A 25,984-nucleotide genomic window follows, 5' to 3' on the forward strand; every position below is an offset into this window, starting at 1 on the left:
GGGTCTGATCCGGAGATGGCAGTTCTTATGTTCTTATGTTCTTATGTACTGTCTGCCTCTGAAACAGGGCATTAATTTGGTAGGATTTTTCTGCCATATTCTCTTTTTTTTTTCTTCTAGGTGTAAGTTCTTCTCCACCACAGTATGGCTGGGAAACATCGTATCACCAAAGCTGTTGTTCAGGTTACAACTTCTGTCTCTGTGCAGACAGAAAATGTTACCCAGACAGAGGGAGTAGTTCCATGTACAAGCTGTCTTCAGCTTGAATCTCTTATGAAGGAAGTAAAAGAACTGAGAGAGGAAGTGGCAAGATTGAGAAGCATCTGTGAGAATGAGATGTACATAAATGAAATGGTTCATGAGGTGTCAAAGATTTCCAGTAGTGGGGAAAAAGAGGCTGTGCTGAGGGAAGACAGCTGGACTCAGATTACGGAACACTGCAAGATTGGTACTGTGACTCCCCCCCCCCCTTGAACTGAAGAACTGGTATGCTGTCCTGGAAGTAGAGGACATGAGAGCAATCCAAGGAGAGGAAGGATCAGAGCTTGAAATCCCAAAAACTACTGGATCCATAACCACTAGGAGGCGTAATGTAGTAGTAGTTGGCAATTCCCTTCTGGAGGGTACAAAAGCGTCCAATCTGCAGACCAGACATGATATCACAAGAGGTATGCTGTCTGCCTGGAGCCAAAATCCAAGATGTTACTGAGAGCTTGCCGAGACTCATCAAGCCTGATGACTGCTATCCGATGCTGCTCATCCACATTGGCACTAACGATACTGCCAAGTACCCCTGTGAACATCTATAGATCCCCCTAGTGTTCCAGCTGACTACCATTTACCTCTCGCTAAATGTTCCACTTTCAATCTTCCTTCATTATACTGACATTTAATGCCTTTTCCAAAGAATCAATTTAAAGGGCTCCCGATCAGAGATCATCCCTCTGTTCATCTTAAAACATTTTTTTCCATGCTTCAGTCCCTTTGTACACACTCTTATCCTAAATAGCCTTAAATCTGGATCATTGCCATCGTCATGGAAAACTGCCATAATTTTTTCAATAGTAAAGGACTTTAAATCTAGCCTTGAGGATGCTTCAAATTATCGCCCCATTGCTAATATTCCGTTTATAGCTAAACTAACAGAAAGAATAGTATTTGATCAACTATTAGATTTTGTTGAATCTACTAATGCCTTACGTCCAAATCAGACAGGGTTCAGGAAATATCACTCTACAGAGTACTCACTGATTGGTCTGACCACAAATATACTCTATCACCTAGATCATCATAACTCTGTCATTCTCTTTTCTTTAGATCTGTCAGCAGCATTCAACACCATTGATCATGTCTTACTTCATGATAGACTTATGTCCATAGGCATCTGTGACCAAATACTAGAATGGTTCAGTTCCTTTCTTTCCAATCGATTATCTAAAGTTATCTTTAATGATACTGTTTCTAAACCCTACACTCTTAATTATGGAATTCCTCAAGGATCCATTCTGTCTCTATTATTGTTTAACATCTTTTTGTCACCCCTTTTAGGTCTTTGTCAGTCTATCGGCTTCACCACCTTTACATACGCCGATGATATCCAACTTTTACACCCTTTAAATCCAGAAAATAAAGAGGAGATATTTGAGATTAATAAAAAGCTTGCGAGGATTAGACAATGGCTAAATTCCAACATGCTAGCCTTAAACATACAGAAAATAAAAGCTCTACTCTTTCCATGTAAGAAGGGAATAAACTTGAGTGCCTTTTTTAGTCTAGATAATATTCACTTGCATCTTGTAACTTCATTAAAAATACTTGGAGCCATCATCGACGATAAACTCTCCTATCACGAACACATAAGTAGTATTATCAAATCCTGCTTTTATAGGCTGCGAATGATTCGCTCAATTTCCAAGTTTCTGGAGCCAAATCATTAAATATATTAATCCATTCTTTAATTATTGCAAAACTCGACTACTGTAATTCTCTATTAATAAGTGTTACACAAAAAGAAAAAAAGCGCCTTCAGATAATTCAGAATACTGCCATTAAACTCATCCACAACAGTAAAAAATATGATCATGTAACACCTTTTCTGATTAAATCTCATTGGCTTCCAATTAACTATTGTATTACCTTTAAAATTTTACTTTTAGTATTCAAAACCCTTTCTACTAATGAACCTCAATTTATTAATAAATTACTTATCCCTTATAGCACTTCGCGTTCTCTCCGGTCTATTAATCAAAAGCTTATAGTAGTCCCCTCTTTGAAAGTTATTGGAACACAACAAAATGATATGTTTTCAGTGATGGCACCACAGCTTTGGAATGCCATGCCTCAGCATTTAAGAGAGGAAAATGACTTGAGTCGTTTTAAAAGTAATTTTAAAAGTTTTCTTTTTAAAGATGCTTTTAATCTTTAAATTATGTTTAAACTTTATATTAGTTTCCTTCTTTGATTGCACTCTTCCCTCCCTATTGTTTTCTCCATATATGGTTCTCCTCTGTACTTTAAAACATTGAATTGTAGTTCTGTTCCCTCTTTCCTTGTGTATTTGTCGGTCTGTAAGTCTATTTGTGTAGCCCATTATTCTAAATTTTAAATTGTATGTCATCTGAACAATTTCTAATTCATTTCCGTCTACGTTCATTTGTGATATTTGTGTTCTGTGATTGAGTTGGAACAGTTTTGTAAGTATTTTTAATCCTTGAAGAAGATCTGGACTATTTGTATCTAGCTTAAATCCTAGACCTTGACCATGGATATGTTTCCCTTTTGATAATCTGAAATGTCACATTTCAGTTTATTCATTTTGCGTGCTTTAATTTCTTTTTTAAACTCCGTCACTTTCAAATTTACATCTTGTATTACATTTTCATCCTCATTCTCAATATGTTCTGATTTGTCCTCAACATTAACTCTTATTTTTTCAGATCTTTGCATTGAAGTCTCTATTAAAAGAATCCTAGATCCTAGTAGATCCTAGAAGACCTGCAAAATATTTTCTGAAAATGCTAGAGCTATAATTTCAGAAGTGTGAAATATGACCCCCAGTGACAGAGGTGTACTTTTTAATACAAATTTACCTAACAGAGGTTCTAAAAAAAATAGAAGAAACAGTAAAGGAGAGAAGGCAGCTCTGACAAGTGTCTCAATGAATAGGGAAAGCAGTCATTCTCTCTCCATTAACAAGTAAGGCGGCCTGGATGTTATATGCAGATTTCAACCACAAAAACCCAGATGAGTCAGGGTTTTAACAAAGAAAAAGTCAGCTGAATCTATCAAAGGCCTTGTCTGCATCCCATTATCAATGCCAGGACTGAATGCTTTTGACAGTGGGCCACTGGAAGAAGGACATTCCTATCATTAAGGATTGCTACAATTTTTGCCAAGATCTTAATGTGAATTACAGAAATCAAATTTTGTTAGAATCAAACTGTGTAACACAGTCCAAAATCCTCAAGAGGCAGCATCATTTTCAGTCTGTTCATCAAGCAGTGACATACCTGTTAGGGTGGTAATCCTGGGTGGAGCACCCCCTCCTCTGTCCAGAGCACTTCCCCCTATTCCAGGAAGTGAGAGGATGCGTGGAGCGGTCACAGAGTCATGGTCCTCTTGTGCGCAGCCTTTGACTCTGCTGGCCCCCTCGTAACAGGATATGGACTTCAGGGGGGACAGGGGCTGGCAGACCACAGTGTCATGACCACTCCAGCATTCCCCAACTCCCTGCGCCCGAGGCAGACCAGCTCCACTGCCCCATCCTTGGTATGCTACTGGCAGCAAGTGCAACTTATAATTCATCATCACCTTCTTTATCTGCATTTTCATTGTCAACACAGAACCCAATATAACCTCCAGACTACAAGTTATTTTTATTTGATATGCCGCAATTATCAGAAATTTTAAACCAAAGCGGTTTACAATGATAAAACCAAGGGGACCTTGACTTAGGCATCGTTAGGTGCTGCACAGTATTCCACACGCAACCCAAACTAACAATTAAAATAATTGGTTTTTAATGGTGTGGTCAATTACCACAAGAAAAAGTACACTATCCTCAAGAATAATCAATTTATTAAAAACATATACTGTAAATTACTAAAACATATATAAGAAATGATGCAAGCCTATCAGAGAGTCTTTAATCCTTTTTATGATTATTGTAGATATTAGAATGGCTTGATATACAAGAACCTATTAAACTCTATCTGAAACCTGGCTCACCTTTGAGGAAGATCCAATCTTTAATTATCTACTCACCCCTCATTATAAAATCATCCCTTTTTGCCAAAAAGATAAAAGAGGGGGAGGAGTTGCTATTATATTGCTTGAGGATTTTAATTTTAAAGTATTGGACTCAGTGGTAAAAAATGATCTGGAAGTTCTATCTTGCACTTTGAACAGAAAGGATTTAAACGATTCTCTTAATTGTATACTTTGTTATATACCACCTGGTCATTGGACTTTGGCCAAGGAATCTTTTTATGATTTTATATTTAATTTATATAATTCTCTTGTCACTTCTCAAAGTTTATTATTGATAATATTGATAATATTGAGTATATTAATCTCCATTTGGAATTGGAGAATAATCAAGAAGTGAATGATTTTAAAGCCTTTTTAACCTCTTTAGATTAAACTAAATTAAACCTTAAGCTTATATACCGCATCTTCTTTATAAGGATAGAGCTTGACACGGTTTACAAGAGTTTAAGGAAAATATAATAAGAATTAGTGGTTATATAGATTATTTGTTGCAATCATTTTCCAAATCCTATATAGGTGGCCATCATCTAGATTTAGGGCTCCTTCTACTAAGCTGTGTTTAGGGCATTAACGTGTAGAATAGCACACGCTGAATTGAGCTGGCGTTAGTTCTAGCCACGTAGCGCGCAGTGTAGCGCACGGTAATATTCTGCATGCGTTAGAAACGTTAGCGCACCTTAGTAAAAGAAGCCCTTAGTTTCACTTGCCATCAAATCTGAAATTACAACAAAAATTAAGTTGAAAAATGGCAGATGAAATTCTACTCCTTGGTCAGATCATTTTATTTATTATTTTAATTTGAATTGGGTGAAAAATTATATTCTTAAGCCTAAATCGAAAAAGCAAGAATTCTTAACAAGAAAGAGAATTGAAGCAACTGAATTTTGGAAAAATATAGACGTTACTGCAATGGAGAATATTCAAGAATTTCCATCAGAATGAAAACTGTATCAAAATTCCGTCTTAGATGAAATTGCCCCTAAACATATCATGAAAAGACTTGTAGATGATGGAAATAAATGATATGATGCTGAATTGCTAGAACTGAAACAGAACTTAAACAACTTGAAAGAAAATGGTCAAAAACCAAATTAATTACTGATAAGGAAATATGGCGAAAGGAAGTAGGAAACTATAAATTAAAAATTAAGGAGAAATGAAAAGCCTAATATTCAAATAAGGCACCATTAGTATTAACATCCCAAAATTATTTAACTTAATTAATAAGGTTTTTGATACGACAAAAAAAATCTACAATTATCTCAAATCTTATTACTGACTGCAAATGACTTGGCAATTTTTTTAGTTCTAAAATTGCGAGTTTACAAACTTTTTGTTCTTCAAGTCCAGGTAGTATAAACAATTATTGGGAGAAGCCACTAGATGAAGTTCCAGCTGATCTTAACTGGTCCTCTTTTGACGATCCAGATTATATTCCAAATCTTCTAAATCGTATTACATGTTGGAATCCTGCCCAGCTAATCTTATGTCTTGTGCACCTCCATAATTTAAAATGAAAGTATTAGAATGCATCACTGATTCACTACACAAAGGTATTTTTCAGCAAGAAGAGGGTAATATAATTGTTACACCTATTATTAAAAATAAAAAAGATTCCTCTTCTTCACCATCAAACTACAGACCAATAGCATCCATCCCCTTCTTTATTAAGATCAAGGAGGGGTTGGTACAAATTCAATTAACAAAATATTTGGAATCTCATTCCCTGATACATGACTCTCAATCAGGTTTTAGAACTCATTATAGTACAGAGGCGGTGTTAGCTTCACTCTGGACCATTTAAACATCCTTTTAAGCAAGGGAAGTAATGCGCTAGTGCTTCAATTTGATTTGAGTAGCACCATTGATTTAGTGGATCATTGAAAAGTGCTTGAATTTTGGGATTCTTTAGGAATTCAGGGTAAAGTACTCTCATGGTTTAAAGGATTCTTGGAATCAAGACTTTATCAGGTTAAATTTAAGGATGCTTTTTCAGTAATTTGGAAGAATCTGTGTGGAGTCCTGCAGGGCTCCCCACTTTCTCCTATACTTTTTAATGTGTATCTCCTCTCATTGGACTATTGGATGAGTAAAATGGGTTTGAGGTTGTTCAGCTATGCTGACGATATTACAATAGTTATTCCTTGTTGTAATATGTTATCTAACAGTACTCAATTTATTGAGTCTGTGTTAAACATGATGGAATCCTGGATGCAAGAATTCAAGCTGAAACTAAATCAGGAAAAGACTAAATTCTTTTTTGTGTTATCTCAAAGGATTATCTTTGAACCATTAATTAAGATCAATTCAGTATCATTTACAATAAGTTCTACATTTAAAATCTTAGGAGTGGTCTTTACCAATGTTTGACCATGAAAAATCAGATAGATGAAGTAGTTCAGAAGGGTTACTATACCTTGTGGAAACTTCGCACCATCAGATCCTTCTTCAATACTACTGCCTTCATGCGTTTAGTCCAGACATTACTTTTGAGAATTTTAGATTACTGTAACATTGTATATTTGACAAGCACTAAGAAAATCTTGGCTAGGCTGACTTTGGTTCAAAATACAGCAGTAAGGATGATTTATGGCTTGAGGAAGTACGACCATGTAACTACTTATTACTGTAGGTTGCATTGGCTCCCAGTGGAGGCACGGGTGATTTTTAAGTTAGGTTGTCTATACTAGAGCATGACACGGGAAAAAAATCTGTCCCCTTCACCGCCCCGTCCCCGCCTTCCCCTTCACTGCCCCGTCCCCGCAGCATCCACCCTTCCCTCTCGCCACCTCACCGCCCTTCAGCGGCCCGAGAATCTCCCTCCCTCCCCCTTACCTTCACGGTGTAAAAAAACTTAAGGGAGGGAAGGCATGCGGTCACTTCCCTCCCTCCCTACCTCCAGCCAAATCTATCTCCCTCCCTCTCCCTTACCTTCGCGGCGCTTTAGAAAAGAAACTGATGCTGGCGAAGCCTGCCATGCCGCCCTGCAGTCGTGTGTGTGTGGGCGGAAGCTTCTCCTCTGAAAATTGTCAATTTTATAAACACAAATAAAACAGAGCAAGGTTCAACAAAACCCATCTCCTCTCCCTTTCACAAATATCCCCTTCGTTATTGTGAAAACTGAACAAACCAAATTACTATAGAAGGCTACATAGAAAAATCAAGCTAACAGAATGGCAAGAATAATGTTAAGGGAGTGCAACTAGGGCAACTGTCCCCTGGTCAGAGAGAGAGCCCTAAGCCAGCTGGAAGCTAAAGAAGCACAGATTGGACTTTGTGGTCCCCAGTTATGTCTAATACCTGCTCTAGCAGGATACATATTTCAAATCTGAAATATTCTAATCATAAAAGGGGATAGATTCCGTAAAAATATAAGGAAATTCTTATTCACCCAGAGAGTGGTGGAAAGCTGGAATGCTCTTCTGGAATCTGTTATAGGGGAAAACACCCTCCAGGGTTTCAAGACAAAGTTGGACAAGTTCCTGCTAAACTGAAATGTACGCAGGTAAGGCTGGACTCATTTAGAGTGACCTGAGGGCCGCCACATGAGCAGACTGCTGGGCAGGATGGACCACTGGTCTGACCCAGCAGCGGCAATTCTTATGTTCTTATGTAAAATATAAAATAATTTTTTTTTTTTCTTTTTGTTGTCTGGTAATTTTATTCTTCAAATCACATTGGTCTCAGGCTTTGGTTTTAAGTTCCTTCTGTCTTCATCGTGGCATGGCTGGCTCCTGAAGGTAAAATAGGGACAAGAGGAGCTGAGGAGAAGTCTGACACGGGTGCAATTTTTTTTACCACAGGAGTAAGACTTTTCACCGTTCCCTTGGGGCAGTAAAAGGTCTTGTCCCCATTCCCGCGGTAAACCAGTTGCAAATGTCTCCATTCCTGTGGATTTACTGCGGTGACCTGCGGTTTACCGCGGTAAACGGTCCCCGTGTCATTCTCTAGTCTATACATGAGAAGAGTAGAAAATCTCATGCCCTATTTACATTCCCTTCAGTTAAGGGGTGTAAAAGTAAGAAACAATTGTCTTTCTTATCAAGCAGCTCAGTACGATAAAGATTTTTGCCCATTATTGATTAGATCTACATCTTATACACATTATAGAAAACTTCTGAGGACTTTTCTTTTTTCCAGATTTTTGACTAACTAATCTCTGTGTATTACATTTTCTTTTTTTTAGTTTTCTCATAGCATAATCTTTGTTAACCGCATTCAACTTAGGGTTATGCGGTCTAGAAATTTGTTATTATGTTATGTTATGTGTTATGTTATGTTAAGAACAGAAGACTGTTATGTCACAGATGCAGAGACTGCAATGTTCCTACCAATTTCTACCTTCCTGTAACTTTTCCTTGTTGTGATTGAGTACTTTCCTGTCAGTTTTATAGTATGCATTTCCTTGTTTTATTGTTTGTTATTATTTACCGCTCTGACCTCTGTAGAGAGTTAAAGGCAGTAGATCAAATCTAAACATAAGAATAGCAGAGGTTTCAAAGGGAAAGAACAATCCACATTTGAACTCACATTTATGTTCATTATGAAAATTTCAGATTGACTTTGTACTTGCTATCAATAACTTTCTTTTTCTTTTAAGAATTCTCCAGGAAGTGCTCCAAATGCAAGTTAGCTTCTTTGCGCAAAGATGATGATGACAAACAGAAAACTCTAGATGCTACCTCAGAGTTTATGTCTTCGACCAACAGAGGTGAAAAGTGCAAGCATTTAGTAAACAAAATAAATAGTGCTGGCTCTTGTGGAAATAGAAGCTCTATTTCTAGCAGTAAATCATGTACTACTAGGGAGATTTTACAGGATCAAACACAAACTGACAGCAGTGGCCATTTTGAAAAAACAATTGAGGAATTAGAGCACATCAGCTTTTCAGATGGCAACCTGAGGAATTCCAGGCCCCATGAAAAAAATGGCAAGAGTAAATCAAAACCAAAGCAACTGAAAGCAATGAGCAAAGAAGTAAATGGAGAGCGATGCTCACCAGCTGGCTCCAGCAGGCCCGGAAGTGCCAGAATTGGATTTTTGAAAACCAGTAGTTTAAGTAATAAAGCACATGCTCATAAAATGACAACGAATGAATTAGAAAGCAGTGCCTCTCCTATGCTTTCCACTGATGCTGAAAGTAAAAGCCTTGAGTCGGGCAACCTAAGCATGGAAACTTTGTCTAATGATGCTTTGAACTCTGGAAAACCAGAGAGAATGAAGTACCAAAGTATAGATGATCAACTGCATATGCCTCTCATCTGTCAGAATCTGAATGTTGAAATCATTCCTGTAGAGATCAGACTGCAAATAATAAAGGAGGAAAGAGCGAGGAAAGAAACCTTCAGAAAAAAGAACCATGCAGCTACTGTGATTCAGAGGACTTGGAGAAGGTGAGTAAAGCATGTAGGGCTTTCATTTTGTTAAATCTGTTTCCATAGTTGATCCATTTTCTTTTCACAAGGCTTTGTACAATCAAACAAAAACACTGTATATAACTTTTTTTTTTTTTTGCTTAGATTTATACCATTAGGTTAATACTGGTAGGGGTAAATTTATGTTTAAAATATGTTTGTTGAGTCAAATGTTAAGCAGAAACTGTTTAAACAGTTTAATAAAGCTTTAATAAGTTTGTCCTCTCCTTCACTCTACCATTATAGGAAGACTAAATGGGGACAGTGCGAGGATAAAGAGAAAAGTTACATAGAATGTTAGTACTTTAAAATGCAGCTATAGCCACAGGTGTCAATGAGTTCCAAAATGGTTCCCAGATGGATTGGAATATTGTCTCTTTACTGGAAGTTAAGGGCAAATTTTCAAAAGATAAAAAGTTTTTAAAAAAGCATAAAGTAGCATATGTATGATTTATTTGCTAAAATGTCCAAATTGTCATTTTCGAAAAACATTTTATAGATGCTTTTCTATTCTGTTTTCTGAAGTGAGACTAACAAATTGTATTCTGTAATTCGCTACTTTTTCTAAAAGGGCCCCTCTGAAATTCTAAACAAACTGTATGCATTTTTAAGATTCTGCATACTGTAATTTCACTGTCTATCTGCATATTGTAACTCGCTGTTTGTCCAGCTCTCTTCGATGTGAACTGCCTAGAAGTCGCACGATTGTGGCGGTATAGAAAAATAAAGTTATTATTATTATTAAAGGTGCGCTAGCGTTTTTAGCGCGTGCTATAGTGCACGCTACCCGAAAAACTACCGCCTGCTCAAGAGGAGGCAGTAGTGGCTAGCGCATGCAGCATTTTAACACCTTTGTAAAAAGAGCCTTAAATCTCAGGGGGTGCGTTGGGAATTAGGGCAGATTTATGATTTGGGCATTTTTCTGCAGTAATGGAACATTGCAGAAAATGTCCAGGGTAAAACTTGGATGTCTGAGGCTGGGCCTGTTTTAATAATGAATAAATACCAAAAAGGTCACAAAATAATAATAATAATAATAATTTTATTCTTATACACCGCCAAAGCCATAATAGTTCGAGGCGGTTTACAACAAGAAGTGCTGGACAATCAGGGAATAAAACACAATATAAAATCATCAGTACGTAAATACAATGTGAAAGTAAAAACAGTAAAACCTTAACTTACAAATCGATTAAATTTTGTTTTTACTAATTTTCTAAAAGTGAAGTAGGGTGAGGAATGCATAATGATATTACCCAAACATTCATTTAATTTACCTGCCTGGAAAGAATATTTTATATCGACAGGCCTTAATTGTAGGATAAGTGAACATATGAATTCTACGAGTAGGCCTGTTAGAACAGTTCAGTTTAAAATGAGAGACCAGATACGTAGGGGCCAATCCAAATATTGATTTAAAACAAAGACAAGAGAATTTGAACAGAACTCTTGCTTCCAGGGGCAACCAGTGTAATGTTTGAAAATAGGGACTTATATGTTCCCATTTTTTCAAACCAAAGATCAATCTAACAGCCAAGTTTTGAATAACTTGAAGTCGTTGAAGGGTTTTCTTAAAAGTTTCCAAGTAAATGATATTACAGTAATCAAGCATACTTGGAATGGAAGATTGAACCAATAAACGGAATGATACAGCATCAAAATATTTTCTGATAGATCTTAGTTTCCACAATACCGAGAAGCATTTTCTAACTAATGTATCCGTATGTTCATCTAAAGTCAGGGATCGATCCAATGCCACTCATAAAATTTTTATGGAATAGTCAATTGGGAAGACCTGATCATTCAAAGAAATTGATAAATCTTTAATTTTGTCATTCGGGCTTGCCAGAAAGAATTTGGTTTTGTCAGAATTGAGTTTCAATTTAAATGCAGTCATCCACAATTTAATTTGCTTTAAAATAAAAGACAAATGATTCTTTATCTCAGAAGTCAGGTTAGTAAAGTATCTAGACAACTGACAACTAGACAACTGACCTACTTATCTTCTTTCTCCTCCATAGTGATTCCTCTGTCCTATTAATCTCTTTCTCCTCAACAACGTATTTTTGGTCCTATTAACTCTCCTTTTCCCCCCTCTTAAATTCAATCAATTTGTACCTCGCTTAATCTATTGTAAACCGCATAGAACTTAACAGTATTGCGGTATATAAACTGTTATTATTATTATTATATCATCCGCATAGATATGAAATTTTACTTTTAAACTTTGCAATAAGTTCCCTAAAGAGGCAATGTAAATGTTAAACAAAGTAGGGGATAAAGGGGAACTCCGCAAAAGTTTACCCAACTGCGGGATTGCTTATTATCACTATAGACTTGATACGATCGCTTACCCAAAAAACCCTGAAATCATTTCAACACATTACCGGAAATTCCAATTGACTCCAAGCAGTCAAGCAGAATAATATGATCAACTAGATCAAAGACACTACTTAAATCTAATTGCAAAACTAGAGCGCTTGTGCCTTGGCTGAACAGACTATGAAGAAAGTCTAATAGTGATGCAAAACTGTTTCAGTGCTAAAACCAGGCCGAAAGCCTGATTGAAGGCATGACCCCTGTTACTCCCTCCATGGTTACTGACCCCCTCCCAACTTCCAAAGATGTGATTGAAACAGTGCATACCAGCTTCAGATGTTATGGCCAGTCCTACTAAAGCAGCACTCTCTAGATCAGGGGTGCCCACACTTTTTGGGCTTGCGAGCTACTTTTTAAATGACCAAGTCACAATGATCTACCAACAATAAAATTTTAAAAAAACACAACGCACACTGTACGCATAGAAAATGTTAATCATCATTCCTATTCCAGGGTTTTCAAAGAGGTCAAAGCAGATGACTCTATGCACTATCACTTCAGTAACAACCATACAAAAATAGACAAATATACTCCCTCCCTTTTTACTAAACCACGTTAGCAGTTTTTAGTGCAGGGAGCTGCGCTGAATGCCCAGCGCTGCTCTCGACACTCCTAGGCTCCCTGCGCTAAAAACCTCTATTGCGGTTTAGTAAAAGGGGACCTTAGTGTAAAATATAGACAGCAGATATAAATTCAGACACATTTTGATCACAAAATTTAAAATAAAATCATTTTCCCTACCTTGTCTGGTGATTTCATGAGTCTCTGGTTGCACTTTCTTCTTCTGACTGTGCATACAATCTTTCTTCCCTTCTTTTAGCCTGTATGCTTCCTCTCCTCCAGACCTCATTCCTTCCCCAAACTTTTCCTTCCTCTTCCCTGCCCTTTCTTTCTCTCTGCCTCCCTTTCATTTTTTTCTGTTTCTCTTCTTTCCTTCTGTCTCCCTGCCTGCCCTTTTTCTTTCTTTCTCCCTGCCCTCCCCCAAGCCACTGCCACTGCCATCGGGGACCAGGACCCAAACGCCACCAATAACAGGCCCCAAGCTCTCCCTGCTTCGGCCAACCAGCATTCCTCTCCCTGACGTCAATTCTGCCATCGGGAAGAGGAAGGCTGATCAGCCCAAGATCGCGATCGACCTATTAGGGGAAATGCTGCCGGGTCCTGCCTTCGCGGAAACAGAAAGTAGGCAGGACCCGGCAGGAAGAAGAACAAATGTTTGTCTCCCGCATTAGCCCGTAGCGAACGCTTGCTTCAGGGCTCTCAACATGTGCGCGCCGGCTTCCCTTCTCCCCTCCCCCCCCCCGTACATAACTTCCGGTTTCGGAGGGAAGAGAAGAGAAGCCGGCACGCACATGTTGAGAGCCCTGAAGCAAGCGTTCGCTACGGGCTAATGCGGGAGACAAGCATTTGTTCTTCTTCCTGCCGGGTCCTGCCTACTTTCTGTTTCCGCGAAGGCAGGACCCGGTTTTTTGTTCAGCAGCGGCAGATGACAGCTGGGCGGATCGCCCAGCTAAAAGGCCCTAGGGAGAAAGAAAACTGGAGAGGAAGGCTGATCGGCCCGTAGATCAGGACGGCAACACGAGTCTATCACAGAGCCCGGGATAGGCTCCGCGATCGACTCGCGTTGCCTTCCTGAGCTACTGGTCGATCGCGATCGACGCGTTGGGCACCCCTGCTCTAGATTATCTCCATTCTGTTTATGTATTTTTGAAACTGTGGTTGCATAATTCTACACAGTGCTCTAGAAGTCTCATGAGAATGCTTCCCCTCCCCAAGTTAATCGTTCTGAAATAAGATCCAGCTCTCAGTTTTAATTGAGAAACAGGGAACTACCTCAGCAGGTCTTATTACACTGTTTAAGATATATAAAGCAGCCTCAAGCCTCCTTTCAGGTAAATGCCTTGGCCCAGAAACTTATCTAAATTGAATGGTACAAAAAATTCCTGGTTCGCTTTTCACCTGTGATGCTCACCTTTTCAAAAGTACACAACTAATTCCCAAACCAATTTGACATCAATATAACTTATAATATAAGTTGTAAGCAAGGAAAAGATAAGAGTATGAATCATACCATCCTATATTGTTAATAACTTCATAATAACCCTAGCCAAAATATTACAATAAAATTGGAAACTATACTTAATCCATCATATCCAAACAGGATTTATAAAAGGAAGGCTGTTTAGCATCATTAACTGAGCAAACAATAATCAAATCAATATTTAAACACCACAGTTGGATATTTCTAAACAATAGCCATAACATTTAAATTATTCAGATATATTCCGTGCTGCTATCTAGATAATGAACAACATTGAATATATGTATAAAGTAACAAGTACTGATGCTTTACTGACAGTAGATTAAAACTAAAACTGACATTTTGGATAGAGGTTCTAGCAAAGATTCAGCATTTTAAGACTTCAGCTTCCCTATTCACCTCAGATCTTTCTATTAGATGACTTTTTTCAATAAACTTAATAAAACAGTCTATATCCTGCTCCATTATTGAATTTACTAGCAAAATGGACTATTTTATTACAGTGGAGAACATCATGCCCCCCAGCATTACTCACTGAGACTGTAACTGGATCTTGAACTGTTGGCTGTTCTGGTCACTCATCCATTCGTTCTTTATGTTTCAACTAGATCTGGATAACCGGCGCAATCTCTGCAGGAACAGCTCTGCATACAGTTGCAGAAAGAACTAGCTGGGATGCTGCAGTCTCATTCAGTGCCTATACCTGCACCAGAACACCCAGCCTCAGCTCAGTCCAAGTACCGAGCTAAGACTTTATTGAGGCATAGAGCTTAGATGCCTCAAAGTTGAACATTTACATTGAGGCAGGCATCGTTGAAATAATGTAGTACATCAACCCATTTTCGATATTCCATTTGACATTCACCTCGAGATGATCTCCTTTGTGCTTTCCTCAACGTTCTCAATCTTTAGGCTGAGTGACTTCAGCTCTTTGCCAGTCTCTTCAGTGGTGGTCATCATTGACCAATCTTTCCAAATGCCTCCCATACTCTATCACAAGCTCAGCTGGGGAGCCCATCTCGACAGACTCCATACCCAAGGAATCTAGAGTCCTCAAGAGAAAACTCTCCAAATCAACCTTCTAGAGCTTCGAGCAATATGCAACACTCTATACATGTTCCAAGATCGGCCTCTAGGCAAGTCAGCTGGCCGGCGCTTCTCTTCTTCCTCAGTGTGCCGTGGCACACTTAGAATCTCAGGAGGCACACAGTTTGCACACTACTCTAGAATATTATTCTAGTGGGCTGCAGATAAGAACATAAGAATTGCCACTGCTGGATCAGACCAGTGGTCCATCGTGCCCAGCAGTCCGCTCACGCGGCAGCCCTTTGGTCAAAGACTAGTGTCCTAACTGAGACTAGCTTTACTTGCGTACGTTCTGGTTTAGCAGGAACTTGTCTAACTTTATCTTGAATCCCTGGAGAGTGTTTTCCCCTATAACAGCATCCGGAAGAGTGTTCCAGTTTTCCACTACTCTCTGGGTGAAGAAGAACTTCGTTATGTTTGTACGGAATCGATCCCCTTTTAACTTTAGAGAGTGCCCTCTCGTTCTCTCTACATTTTAGTTGATTACTTCAAACTACCTGGCAATTAGAGAATGACACAGGGACAAATTTTGCCCCATCCTCCAGGAACTCAATTTCTCTGTCCCATCCCTGCCAGTTTTGTCACTGTCCCTGCCCCATTCCTGCAAACTCTGCCTTAACTGCACGTGCCTCAAACACTTATGATTTTAAAGGGTTTGAGGCTTGTGCAGATGAGGACAAAGCTTGCAGGAATGGGGCAGGGGCAGGAAAAGAACTTGCCGGGACAGGACGAGAAAATGAGTTCCTACGGGGACGGGGAAAAATATGTCCCCGTGTCATTCTCTACTGGCAGTGCATTCCTTAATCCTGAAAATGTAGCTTGATTTCTTGATATATAATGTACAGATTCAGTCATCAATGTCATCACTGATTCCGATCTCAGTGATTTATTAGGCAAATACAAAGATAGTTCTTTATGGAAATGAAAAGGTACCTGGCCATTGAGTTTGATGAATTAACATCAGTATATTATACTGTACCCAACATTTTACTGACAAACAATGAAGTTGCTTTAAAACTGGTGTAATGAGTTCCAAATGTTGGTGAGCCTAGCAGGACATATCTGAGCTGAGCTCCTGTCCTCCAGGCCTCAACTGCACTTAATGCTGCAAATTAATCTTCTGGATCCTAACAGCAATTCATTTAAGATACATGGAAAAATATCTGCTAAGATCTGAAACATCAATGAGCTCGAAGCCCTTTGTGAAGGGGGAAAATAGTTAGAAAACTTACTCACAGACTGGCAACATGGCTGATTATACTGGTCAATTTTCAGAATTTTCAGTGCAATAAGTAACAACAGGAGTTGTTCAGGCCTTGGAACCTAGATTTATGGCTGTGGTGAAAGCTTTGGAGCCAAGATTTACCCAGCTGTCTGACCAAATAGCAGAAGTGAAGTCTTTCCTGTCAGAAATTACCCGCCGCACTGGTGAACTGGAGGTCCTTGTGGCAGAAGTTGAGGATATAACGACTACCTCAGGTTCAATGGCAGCCCTGAGGGTGCAGCTTTGTATACAAGCTCAGCTAGACTTGAAGACTAGCTCAGCTAGACTTTGTAAAAAAGCTCAGCTAGACTTGAAGACTTAGAAAATCTCTTCCGCAGGGATAATATTCGCTTTGTTGGTCTACCAGAATCTATATTAGATTCTCATCTACTGTCTCAACTAGAGGACTGGCTGCAAAAAGAATTACCACTCCCCACAGGCGTTGGACCTATCCGTTTTGAAAGAATACATTGATTGGGCCGCAAGATTGAAAATCAGCAACGATCTTGAACAGTAATCGCTAAAGTGCATAATTATGCACATGAAGTAGCCCTCTTCCAAAAATATTTGCAACGTCAAGATTTACTTACATTTGAAGGGAACCGGATCAGTTTGTTCTACTCTTCCCTGACTGACAAGCGCCAACAGTTTTCATTGATTTGTACAGACCTAGTGCAGCGTGAGATGCGCTTCACACTGGCGTACCCAGCGACGCTGAATATTTTAACTAATGCTGGATGGTGGGTTTTTGAATCTGCCTCAACTGCCGGTGAATTTATGAGTAGTATATATATATATATATATTTTTTTTTTTATATATTTTTTTTTCAATCCTGAGAAGGGAAAAGGGTAGAAGAAATTAGTCATATAATTAGTTAATATTTAAAATTGGTGAGGGATGTGGGTTGGTAGGGTAGATTTGGAGATTGACATTGGAAATTGTTTGAGCCTAATATTTTTTTTAAGTTCAATAAGTTTTTATTAAGGTTTTACAAAAGAACAGAAAGTAATAGAGCTGAACATCAGTCAAACATTGCATTGGTACATATACTAATACATAACAAATCCATAAAACAATGCCCCAAAACACGGGATCGATAATATGAGGGATTGTTATTTCCAGGAAGAGGGAGAAAAGAAAAAGGGGAATATAAGCAAATCAGTATAACTTATACTTAAACTATGATGTAAAGTCTGTAACCAATCTGATGGCAAACCTATACCACAATAATGTACCAAAAACATTGAGAGAAGAAGATATAGAGGAATAATGAGTGTCGAAGATTAATATCAAGTACAGTCAAAGGACGTGTTGATGTAGTTATATCATGAATCACAAGGGCTAAGTTGGAAAGCTAAATGGTGAATCAGCATATTGTAATAAAGGACCCCAAAGCCTTCTAAACTTATGCATCAGGCCTAATCTTTCCGCAGCTATTTTTTCATATTTAACTGTCAAACAAGTAGTGTTCCACCAGGTGTCATAGCAAACTCGCTCCAGATTCTTCCAGTTCGAAAGAATGATCTTGACAGCAATCAGGAGAAGCATATGAATGAGACAGTCTTCATCTTTGTGAAATACATCAGAGGAATTGACGCTTCCTAGAATAATAGAATTGTATGATAGTGGAATGGAGGTATGAAGTAACTTGTTAATATCGGCTATGACACTGGACCAGAATTGACGTAACAACGGACAGTCAAAAAGCATATGTTTAAGGGTGCCCTGAGATGATTTGCAGGACCAGCATTTATCTGATTCTCCAGCTTTAAAACGAGCTAGTCGACTAGGAGTCCAATAGGCCCTATGGTTGAGAAATAAGGAAGTTTGGAGAAAGGAAGCAGATTTACAAATAGTATGAGTACGTGACCATAAATGTTCCCACTGTTTTTCAGTTAATGAAATTTGAAAATCTAATGACCATTTGTGTTCCGTTTCAAGGGGATGTTGAATTTTCTGTTGTCTTGCATATTTATACCATGTAGATGCTTCTTTTTTGAGGGTGGGAAAAGACGCACATAGCGAAAGCAGTGGTGGCACTGTATTGAGAAGTGATTGGAGTTTAAGATGAGACGCAATAGCTTGCTTGAGCTGTAGCCAGCGGTATTGTTGAGAACTATTTAAACCATAAGTAGCATTTAATTGGTCGAAAGAGATCCATTGATCCCCATCCCTCAACTGGCTTACTTGGTGTACTCCCGCAGACTGCCACATCTTCCAATCTACAATGTTTTTACCAATACGGATTGAACTATTGCGCCAAATGGGAGCAGATGTTGTGTCCAACCACTTAATATCAAGTGAGGATTCTAACCTTTTAAAGACCTGAATCATGGATAGCAGAATGTGATCCCTAATGACAGGAGTTGTAGGCGGCAACATGAAGGGAAGGAGCTGTAATCTGTAAGGAGAATATCTTTCTCTTTCAAATTCAAGCCAGCGATTGGTAGAAGTTGTGAAATCTTCAGAAAGCAGCCATCTAACACCTTGCCGAGACAAGAAGGCATGGTGGTAATCCAAAAGATCGGGAAAATTCACACCCCCACTATTTCTTCCTTGTTTCAGTTTATGGAGAGCAATTCTGGATGTATTATTGTTCCACAAGAACTTGATTAGAATCGATTCCAAGTTTCTGTAGGTTGATAAGGGCAGAAGTGTAGGAAGCATTGAGCCTAATATTTGATGTTAGCAATGATATTCTTTCTGTATTGCTAGATTTTGTATATACTCAATACATCTGTAATGGGGGATTAGATGGGTGGGGGAGTGGGTTGATATGATGGGATTGATGATTGTTATTGAAAATTGATTGAGCTTAATATTTGATATTTATAATGCTATTCTTTTTGTATTGTTAGTTCTTATGTATGCGCAATAAAAATGATTAAATAAAACTGGTGCAATATGCATTATTTATTCCTTCCTATCAAATGATTTCTACATTAATCAGTCAATGCAATAGTATTGCCAGTGCTTTATCCTACGTTTCAGACTCTCCCAGACAAAAATCACTGCATATGCTGGATTAGAAAAGCATTCACGTTCTACTGAGATAAATAAAGGGGAGTATGTGGCGCAGTGGTTAAAGCTACAGCCTCACTGTTCCTTGTGACCCTGGACAATTCATTTAATCCCAATTCACTCACACAATCCCTTTGTATATATGATTGAAAAAGTTTACAGGCCCAACTACCTTATGACAAGAGGAGGAAAAATGTATTAAAAAACATAAGCAAAGGTAATTTTGAACTCCATGAAGAGGAAGTGTTTATGCCTTGAGAAATAACCTCTGTAACTCATGAGAAGAGGAGGAAACGCCTCAGACTTCAACCTGCCGCTCTACTTTATAAGGTAGTTGTGCTTGTAAGCTTTTTCAATCACATATATAAAAGGATTGTGTGAGTGAATTGAGATTATCTACCTTTTGCCTGTAGTGGGTTTTTTTAAGTTCAAAAACTTTTATTTATTTATCAAGGCGAAAATATGAACAACAATAATCTTAAATAATAAAATGCTAGCCCGCGCATGCGAACTCGCGACAAGCGTGTTCCCTGATCCCTTTTCTGTCGGGATGTGGCCGCACGAGTGCGCATGCGCGCGTATTACCTCACAACAGCCTCCCTACTCTCCACCTAGCGCTGCTTTCAAAGGGCCCGGTGAAGGTCGGAGAAGGCGGCGAGCTCTGACACCAACAGCAGCGCCACTGCGATCGGGAAAGCACAGCACAGCCGGCGACTCCCCCCTCCCGCCCTCACTCACTGCCAAAACCACCACCTCCTCCTTCTCGCCGGCTCACTCGCTTTTAAATGAAGAGAACGCTGGCTTTGCTGTCTTCTATCCACTGCGGGCCGCCCTCTCTGACTACTTCCTCTTTCCGCTAGGGTTGGCCGCAGTGAATAGAAGACGCCGAAGCCAGCAGCTGTAACCGCCGATATCCGTTCCTCCAGCGGAGGGGGGGGGTCTGGGAGGAGAGGGATCACGACCACTCAGCGTCCCCACCGAGGAGCCCAGCAACTTTCTGCTGCCCGGGACCCGAGTCATTTGCCGCCCCCCCCCCCTCTTCCCTTACTGCGGGCCCGACTGGCGATTCAAGCAGCATGTGCAGCAGCCTTCACAAGCTGCTTCGGGCCCTTCTACTGCCCTGATTTACTCCGGACGTGCCAGAGTAAATCAGGCCAGTAGAAGGACCCGAAGTAGCATGTGAAGACTGCTGCACATGCTGCTTGAATCGCCATGTGTAGTCGGGCCTGCGGGAAGGGAAGGGGGGGGCGGCAAAGGATTCGGGCCCGCGTTTGTAGTCGCGACTGTGGGAAGGGAAAGGGGTAGAGGAAACGCTAATGCAGGCACAGGGAACTGGTGAGGGGGAGGGAATGCTGCTTTGGACAGACAGACAGAGGGAGGAAGGGAGACAAAGAAAAGAAGAAAGACACAGGGGCAGGTGCACAGGGAACTGGTGTGGGGGGAGGGAAATGGAGGGGGAGGGAATGCTGCTTCGGACAGACAGACAGAGGGAGGAAGGGAGACAGAAAGAAAATAAGACAGGGGCAGGTGCACAGGGAACTGGTGTGGGGGAAGGGAAATTGAGGGGGAGGGAATGCTGCTTCGGACAGACAGACAGACAGAGGGAGGAAGGGAGACAGAAAGAAAAGAAGAAAGACACAGGGGCAGGGAGATATACAGAAAGACAAACAGACAAAGGGGGACAGAGACAGACAGAAAGAAAGACAGCGGGAGTCGCGTCAGGCGGGATGCGGCAGAGGGAACTTTTCCAATGGGTGCAACTGGGCGACTGTCGGGAACCTCTGATCAGGGGCAGAGCAAGGTAAATGTATCATAGGGATAAGAAGGAGGAGGGTGGGAGAAAAAGGAAGGGACGCCTACTGCTGGACAGGGGGAGAAGGAAAGAGGTGCTGATGGACAGGGTGTGTGTGAATAAAAAGGAACGGAGGCCTAATGTTGGACAGGGGGAGAAGGAAAGAGGTGCTGCTGGACAGGGGGGAGGTAAAACAAAGGGAGAAGGGCTGCTGCTGCATAAGGAGAGCAGTGAAGGGGTGGTGGTGGACACAGGAGAGGTAAAAGGAAGGGAGAATGGACAGGGGGAGCAGGGAAGGGGTGGTGATGGACAGCCAAGGAAAAAGAAAGACAGAAAGAAAGAAAGCGGCTAAGGAGAGAGAGAGAAAAAAATAAAGAGAGACACACACACATATATTCTACAACCCGTTAATGCAACGGGCTAAAAGACTAGTAAATGATAATAATCATGTCACAAAGAGTATGAAACAATAACAGTAGATTGTACACAAAATGGCTCTCAAGTCACTATGTAATGAGGCACAATAACAAGCTGCAAGCATTAATAGAGATTAATTACCAAATGTAAGCAATCTAAAAACATGTGGAACAAATACATGTCATAGTTTTTTTGTTGTTGTTTTTTTTTATTATTTATCAAATTTTCAATTTTTTACAAGCATATATCTTGACAATGAAAATAGAGTTACAAATTAAAGAAAATTATAATAAGAATCAATAGTAACCAAAATTAACATTTAGTAACTCTATTAAACCTCATTATACAGGAAATTAGAAAACTAGGGCAAGATGTTTGGAAAGACAGGAAATAATTCAAAAGGGGAAGACAGAGGGGGGAGAAGGACACTGAAAGGACATGGGGAAGACAGAGGGGGAAGAAGGATGCTGACAGGACATGGGGGAAGATGGGGGGGGGGGGAGAAGGACGCTGAAAGGAAATGGAGAAGAGAGAGTGGGGAGAAGACCCTGGCAGGGAAGAAGACAGAGATGCCAGACTATGGGGGGAGCAGAGGGAAGAAGATGGGTGCCAGATCAATTTGGAAGGGGGGAGAAAGGGAGAGGCACAGTAACAGAGCAAATGGAAGACGCAGAAGGAAGAGAGACAGTGGATGGAAGGAAATGAATGAGAACATGAGGAAAGCAGAAACCAGGCAACAAACGTAGGAAAAGAATTCTATTTCTTTTTTTTTTTTTGCTTCAGGATAAAGTAGTTTATTAGTTGTGTTGATAAAAATTTATAAACAAAAGAGGCTCTGGTAGAAACCCGTTTACAAAGTATGTATTCTTCCCAATTAATATTTCCAAATTAATAAAGTCTTTTTGCTTATTTGTAAATGGGTTTCTACCAGAGCCTTTAATTCAGTAGCATAATTAAATGAAATAACTATTTCTGAAGTTTATAGGGATGGGCGGGGACGGAGGGGATTACTCACGGGGACGTGTGGGGACGGAGGGGATTCCTCGCAGGGACGGGTGGGGATGGAGGGATTCCTCATGGGGATGGGTGGGGACGGGTGGGATTCCTCACGGGGACGGGTGGGGACGGGTGAGACTTTGGCGGGGACGGGTGGGGACGGGTGGGATTTCTGTCCCCGCGCAACTCTCTAGTTTAAGTGCCAAAAAGGCCTTTCTTCTCTGTTGAGTGGACCTACAAAGGTCAGGAAATATCAGAACTGAATTATTCATGTGTCATAGTTAACAGATCAAGATCAAATAGTGGAGTCAGAATTACATATACAACAATAAGTATTATACATATTACGTCTTTCCGCATTAATTTTTTCATATTTAGCAATTAAACATACAGAGTTCCACCAAATGTTGTACTCTACATTGTTGAAATTCTTCCAATTATGAAGAATATTCTGAAGGGCCAACGCAGTCAGAATGCGAAAGAGCTGGGCATCAGAATAGTCACACACTTGAGTGGCTTCATGATTACCAAATAATATAAGAGAGAAGACAATATGGGGCTCATAATAAAAAAAAACGTCTAAAAAGTGGCCTAAATGGCTACTTGGACGATCAAAAAGCCTGATCGTCCAAGTACCCATAATCAAAGCTGGTTTTAGACGTATCTAAAATCAGCTTAGGCCTTTCCCCTGCCTCTAAATGTACAGAGAGAAAAGAGGCGTTTTTAGAGGAGGGGAAAGGGCAGGAGGTGGGCCGAACTACACCTAGGCGTACAGCAAGTATAACCAAAACTTTAGACAGGTTGTCTAGTCAGCACTTATATGTTTTGACTTAGACCAAGTCAAAACAGGTATAAGTGCTGAAAAGGGGCCGCTGAGCTGATCGTGGCTGCTGCGATCAGCTCAGCGGCCCCAGCAACCTGCCTACCCCCTACAGCAATGATTGCGGCAGGAGAGATAGCTCATCTACCCTGCCGCAATCCACCCTTCTCCCCCAACGATCAGGGCAGGAGGGAGCCCAAACCCTCCTGGCCCGAGGCACCCCAACTACGTTCGGGGTAAGAGGGAACCCAAGCCCTCTTGCCCCAGCGGCACCCCGACTACGTTCGGGGCAAGAGGGAGCCCAAGCCCTCTTGCCCCAGCGGCACCCCGACTACATTCGGGGCAAGAGGGAACCCAAGAGGGAACCTGTGGGCGGGGCCTTAAGCACATTGGCCGGGTTATTCGATCAGCAACCAACACGGTGGGTCTTCTAACCCTGTAATAGCCGACCATAATGAGCATTGGCAAAGTAGAAAAGAGATGTGATAATAATAAAAGCAAGGAAAATTAACCCCTCTTGAAACTTTATTAGCCTTAAGTTTGTGAAGACCAATTCGTGGTTGCTTCTTGTTTCAAAGAAATTTTGATAAAATAGAGTCAAGAGATGAATAGAAGGATTTGGGCAATGGAAAAGGGAGCATGTTAAATATGTAGAACCTTGATCATGCGAATAAAACCGGAGGGAAAACCAAACCAGGTAAGGATGTGAAATAAAAAAGGCCATTCCACACGATCAAAGGCCTTTTCAGCATCCAATCCAATGACCACCAGCTTTTGATCATCTGTTTGAAGATGGTTAAGGATTTTAGAGTGGAGTCTAGTATTATTAAAAGATAATCTGCCATTAATAAAACCGGATTGATCGGGTGTGATTAATTTCTTTATAACAGATTGGAGACAAGAAGAGAGTAATTTAGCATATAATTTGGCATCAGTGTTAATTAGGGAACGAGGTCTGTAGTTTTGTACACATTGTGGGTCTTTTCCCGGCTTTGATAATACAATAATCATGGCCTCAGTAAAGGATCCTGATATTTGGCCATGCTCAATGATATGGTTAAGAAATTGTGAGAAATGGGGCAGAATGACCGAATGGAAGGATTTGTAAAATTCAGGTATGAGACCTTTTGGGCCAGGGGTCTTTTTTAGAGCCATATTATTTAAAGCAGTTAAGAGTTCCTCTTGTGTGATAGGGTGATCCAAAATGTTATTGTCTGAGGGAGTTAAAATAGGGTGGTCGAGATTATCTGTTATTGAAGTCAAGAGTTTCATTTGTGAGCTCTGTGGTGTATAGGTTTTGATAAAACGAGTGAAACTAATTAGCTATATCAGTAGGAGCCACCACGAGATCATTGGAGTGGGTATGGATGCAAGAAATATGGTTACGGTTTTCTTTTTTCTTAAAATAGGTGGCCAAAAGGTGGAACTAGAAATCAGGGCCAAAGATGAGAATCTAGACATCATAGCACTCACGGAAACATGGTGAAACAAGGACAACAAATGGGACACAGAACTACCAGGGTACAAGCTCTACCGAAGAGACAGGACACATCAGAAAGGAGGAGGAATAGCACTTTAAGTAAGGGATACCATTCCATTGACCTGTGTGGACGCAGCAACAACAAATGGCCAGCTGGAGTCAATATGGGTTAAAATACCAGGAAGAAAGGGAACCGAGATAAAGATGGGACTGTTCTACCGCCCACCCGGGCAAACAAAAGCAATGGATGAAGAACTGAGAGCCGAGTTGAGGCGAAAATGTAAAAACGTAACTAAGTATGCCAAAGGGGAGGAGAACCGTTGTAACAACGTTCAACTTCAGGAAAGGGAACTATGATGCCATGAGACAAATGGTAAAGAAAAAACTCAAGAACAGCTCCAGAAAGGCACAGACGGTGGACCAAGCCTGGACCTTATTCAAAGACACGGTGAACGAGGTGCAAAACCGGTATATACCCAGATTTAGAAAAGGTTGCAGAAAGAATCAAGCAAAAGACCCAGCATGGTTAACCAAAGAGGTAAAGAAGGTGGTAGGGGATAAGAAAAAATCATTCAGGACGTGGAAGAAGGATAAAACCGACGAAAATTGGAAAGAGCACAGGAAGCACCAAAAAGAATGTCACCGCGTGGTCAGAACAGCAAAGAGAGAGTATGAAGAGAGACTTGCAAAGGAGGCACTGAACTTTAAACCCTTCTTTCGATATGTGAAAGGAAAGCAGCCGGCGAGGGAGGAGGTGGGACCCCTGGATGAGGGTGACAGGAAAGGAGTGGTAAAGGAGGAAAAGGAAGTAGCGGACAGATTAAACACGTTCTTCTCGTCGGTCTTCACGAAAGAGGACACATCCAATGTTCCGGAACCGGAAAAGTTCTTCAAGGGGGACCAAGAGGAAAAATTATCATGCATGGAGGTAAGCCACGAAGACGTACTCAAGCATATAGATAGGCTAAAAACTGACAAATCTCCAGGCCCGGACGGAATCCACC

At 40.4% G+C, this 25,984-nt stretch overlaps 1 protein-coding gene across 7 annotated transcripts in view; it reads left to right on the forward strand.

The window, feature by feature from the left end:
* The window catches only part of INVS (inversin), a 519,828-nt gene that overhangs the window by 447,449 nt on the left and 46,395 nt on the right, over window positions 1-25,984 (forward strand). For all 7 annotated transcript variants that reach the window (XM_033929645.1, XM_033929646.1, XM_033929648.1 and 4 more), the window contains exon 15: window positions 8,870-9,662. In XM_033929645.1, the coding sequence (XP_033785536.1) occupies window positions 8,870-9,662 (793 nt within the window). The remainder of the gene's footprint in view (window positions 1-8,869; window positions 9,663-25,984) is intronic.

This window comes from Geotrypetes seraphini, chromosome 2, assembly GCF_902459505.1.
Source record: "Geotrypetes seraphini chromosome 2, aGeoSer1.1, whole genome shotgun sequence".
In the NCBI taxonomy this organism is placed as follows: domain Eukaryota; kingdom Metazoa; phylum Chordata; class Amphibia; order Gymnophiona; family Dermophiidae; genus Geotrypetes; species Geotrypetes seraphini.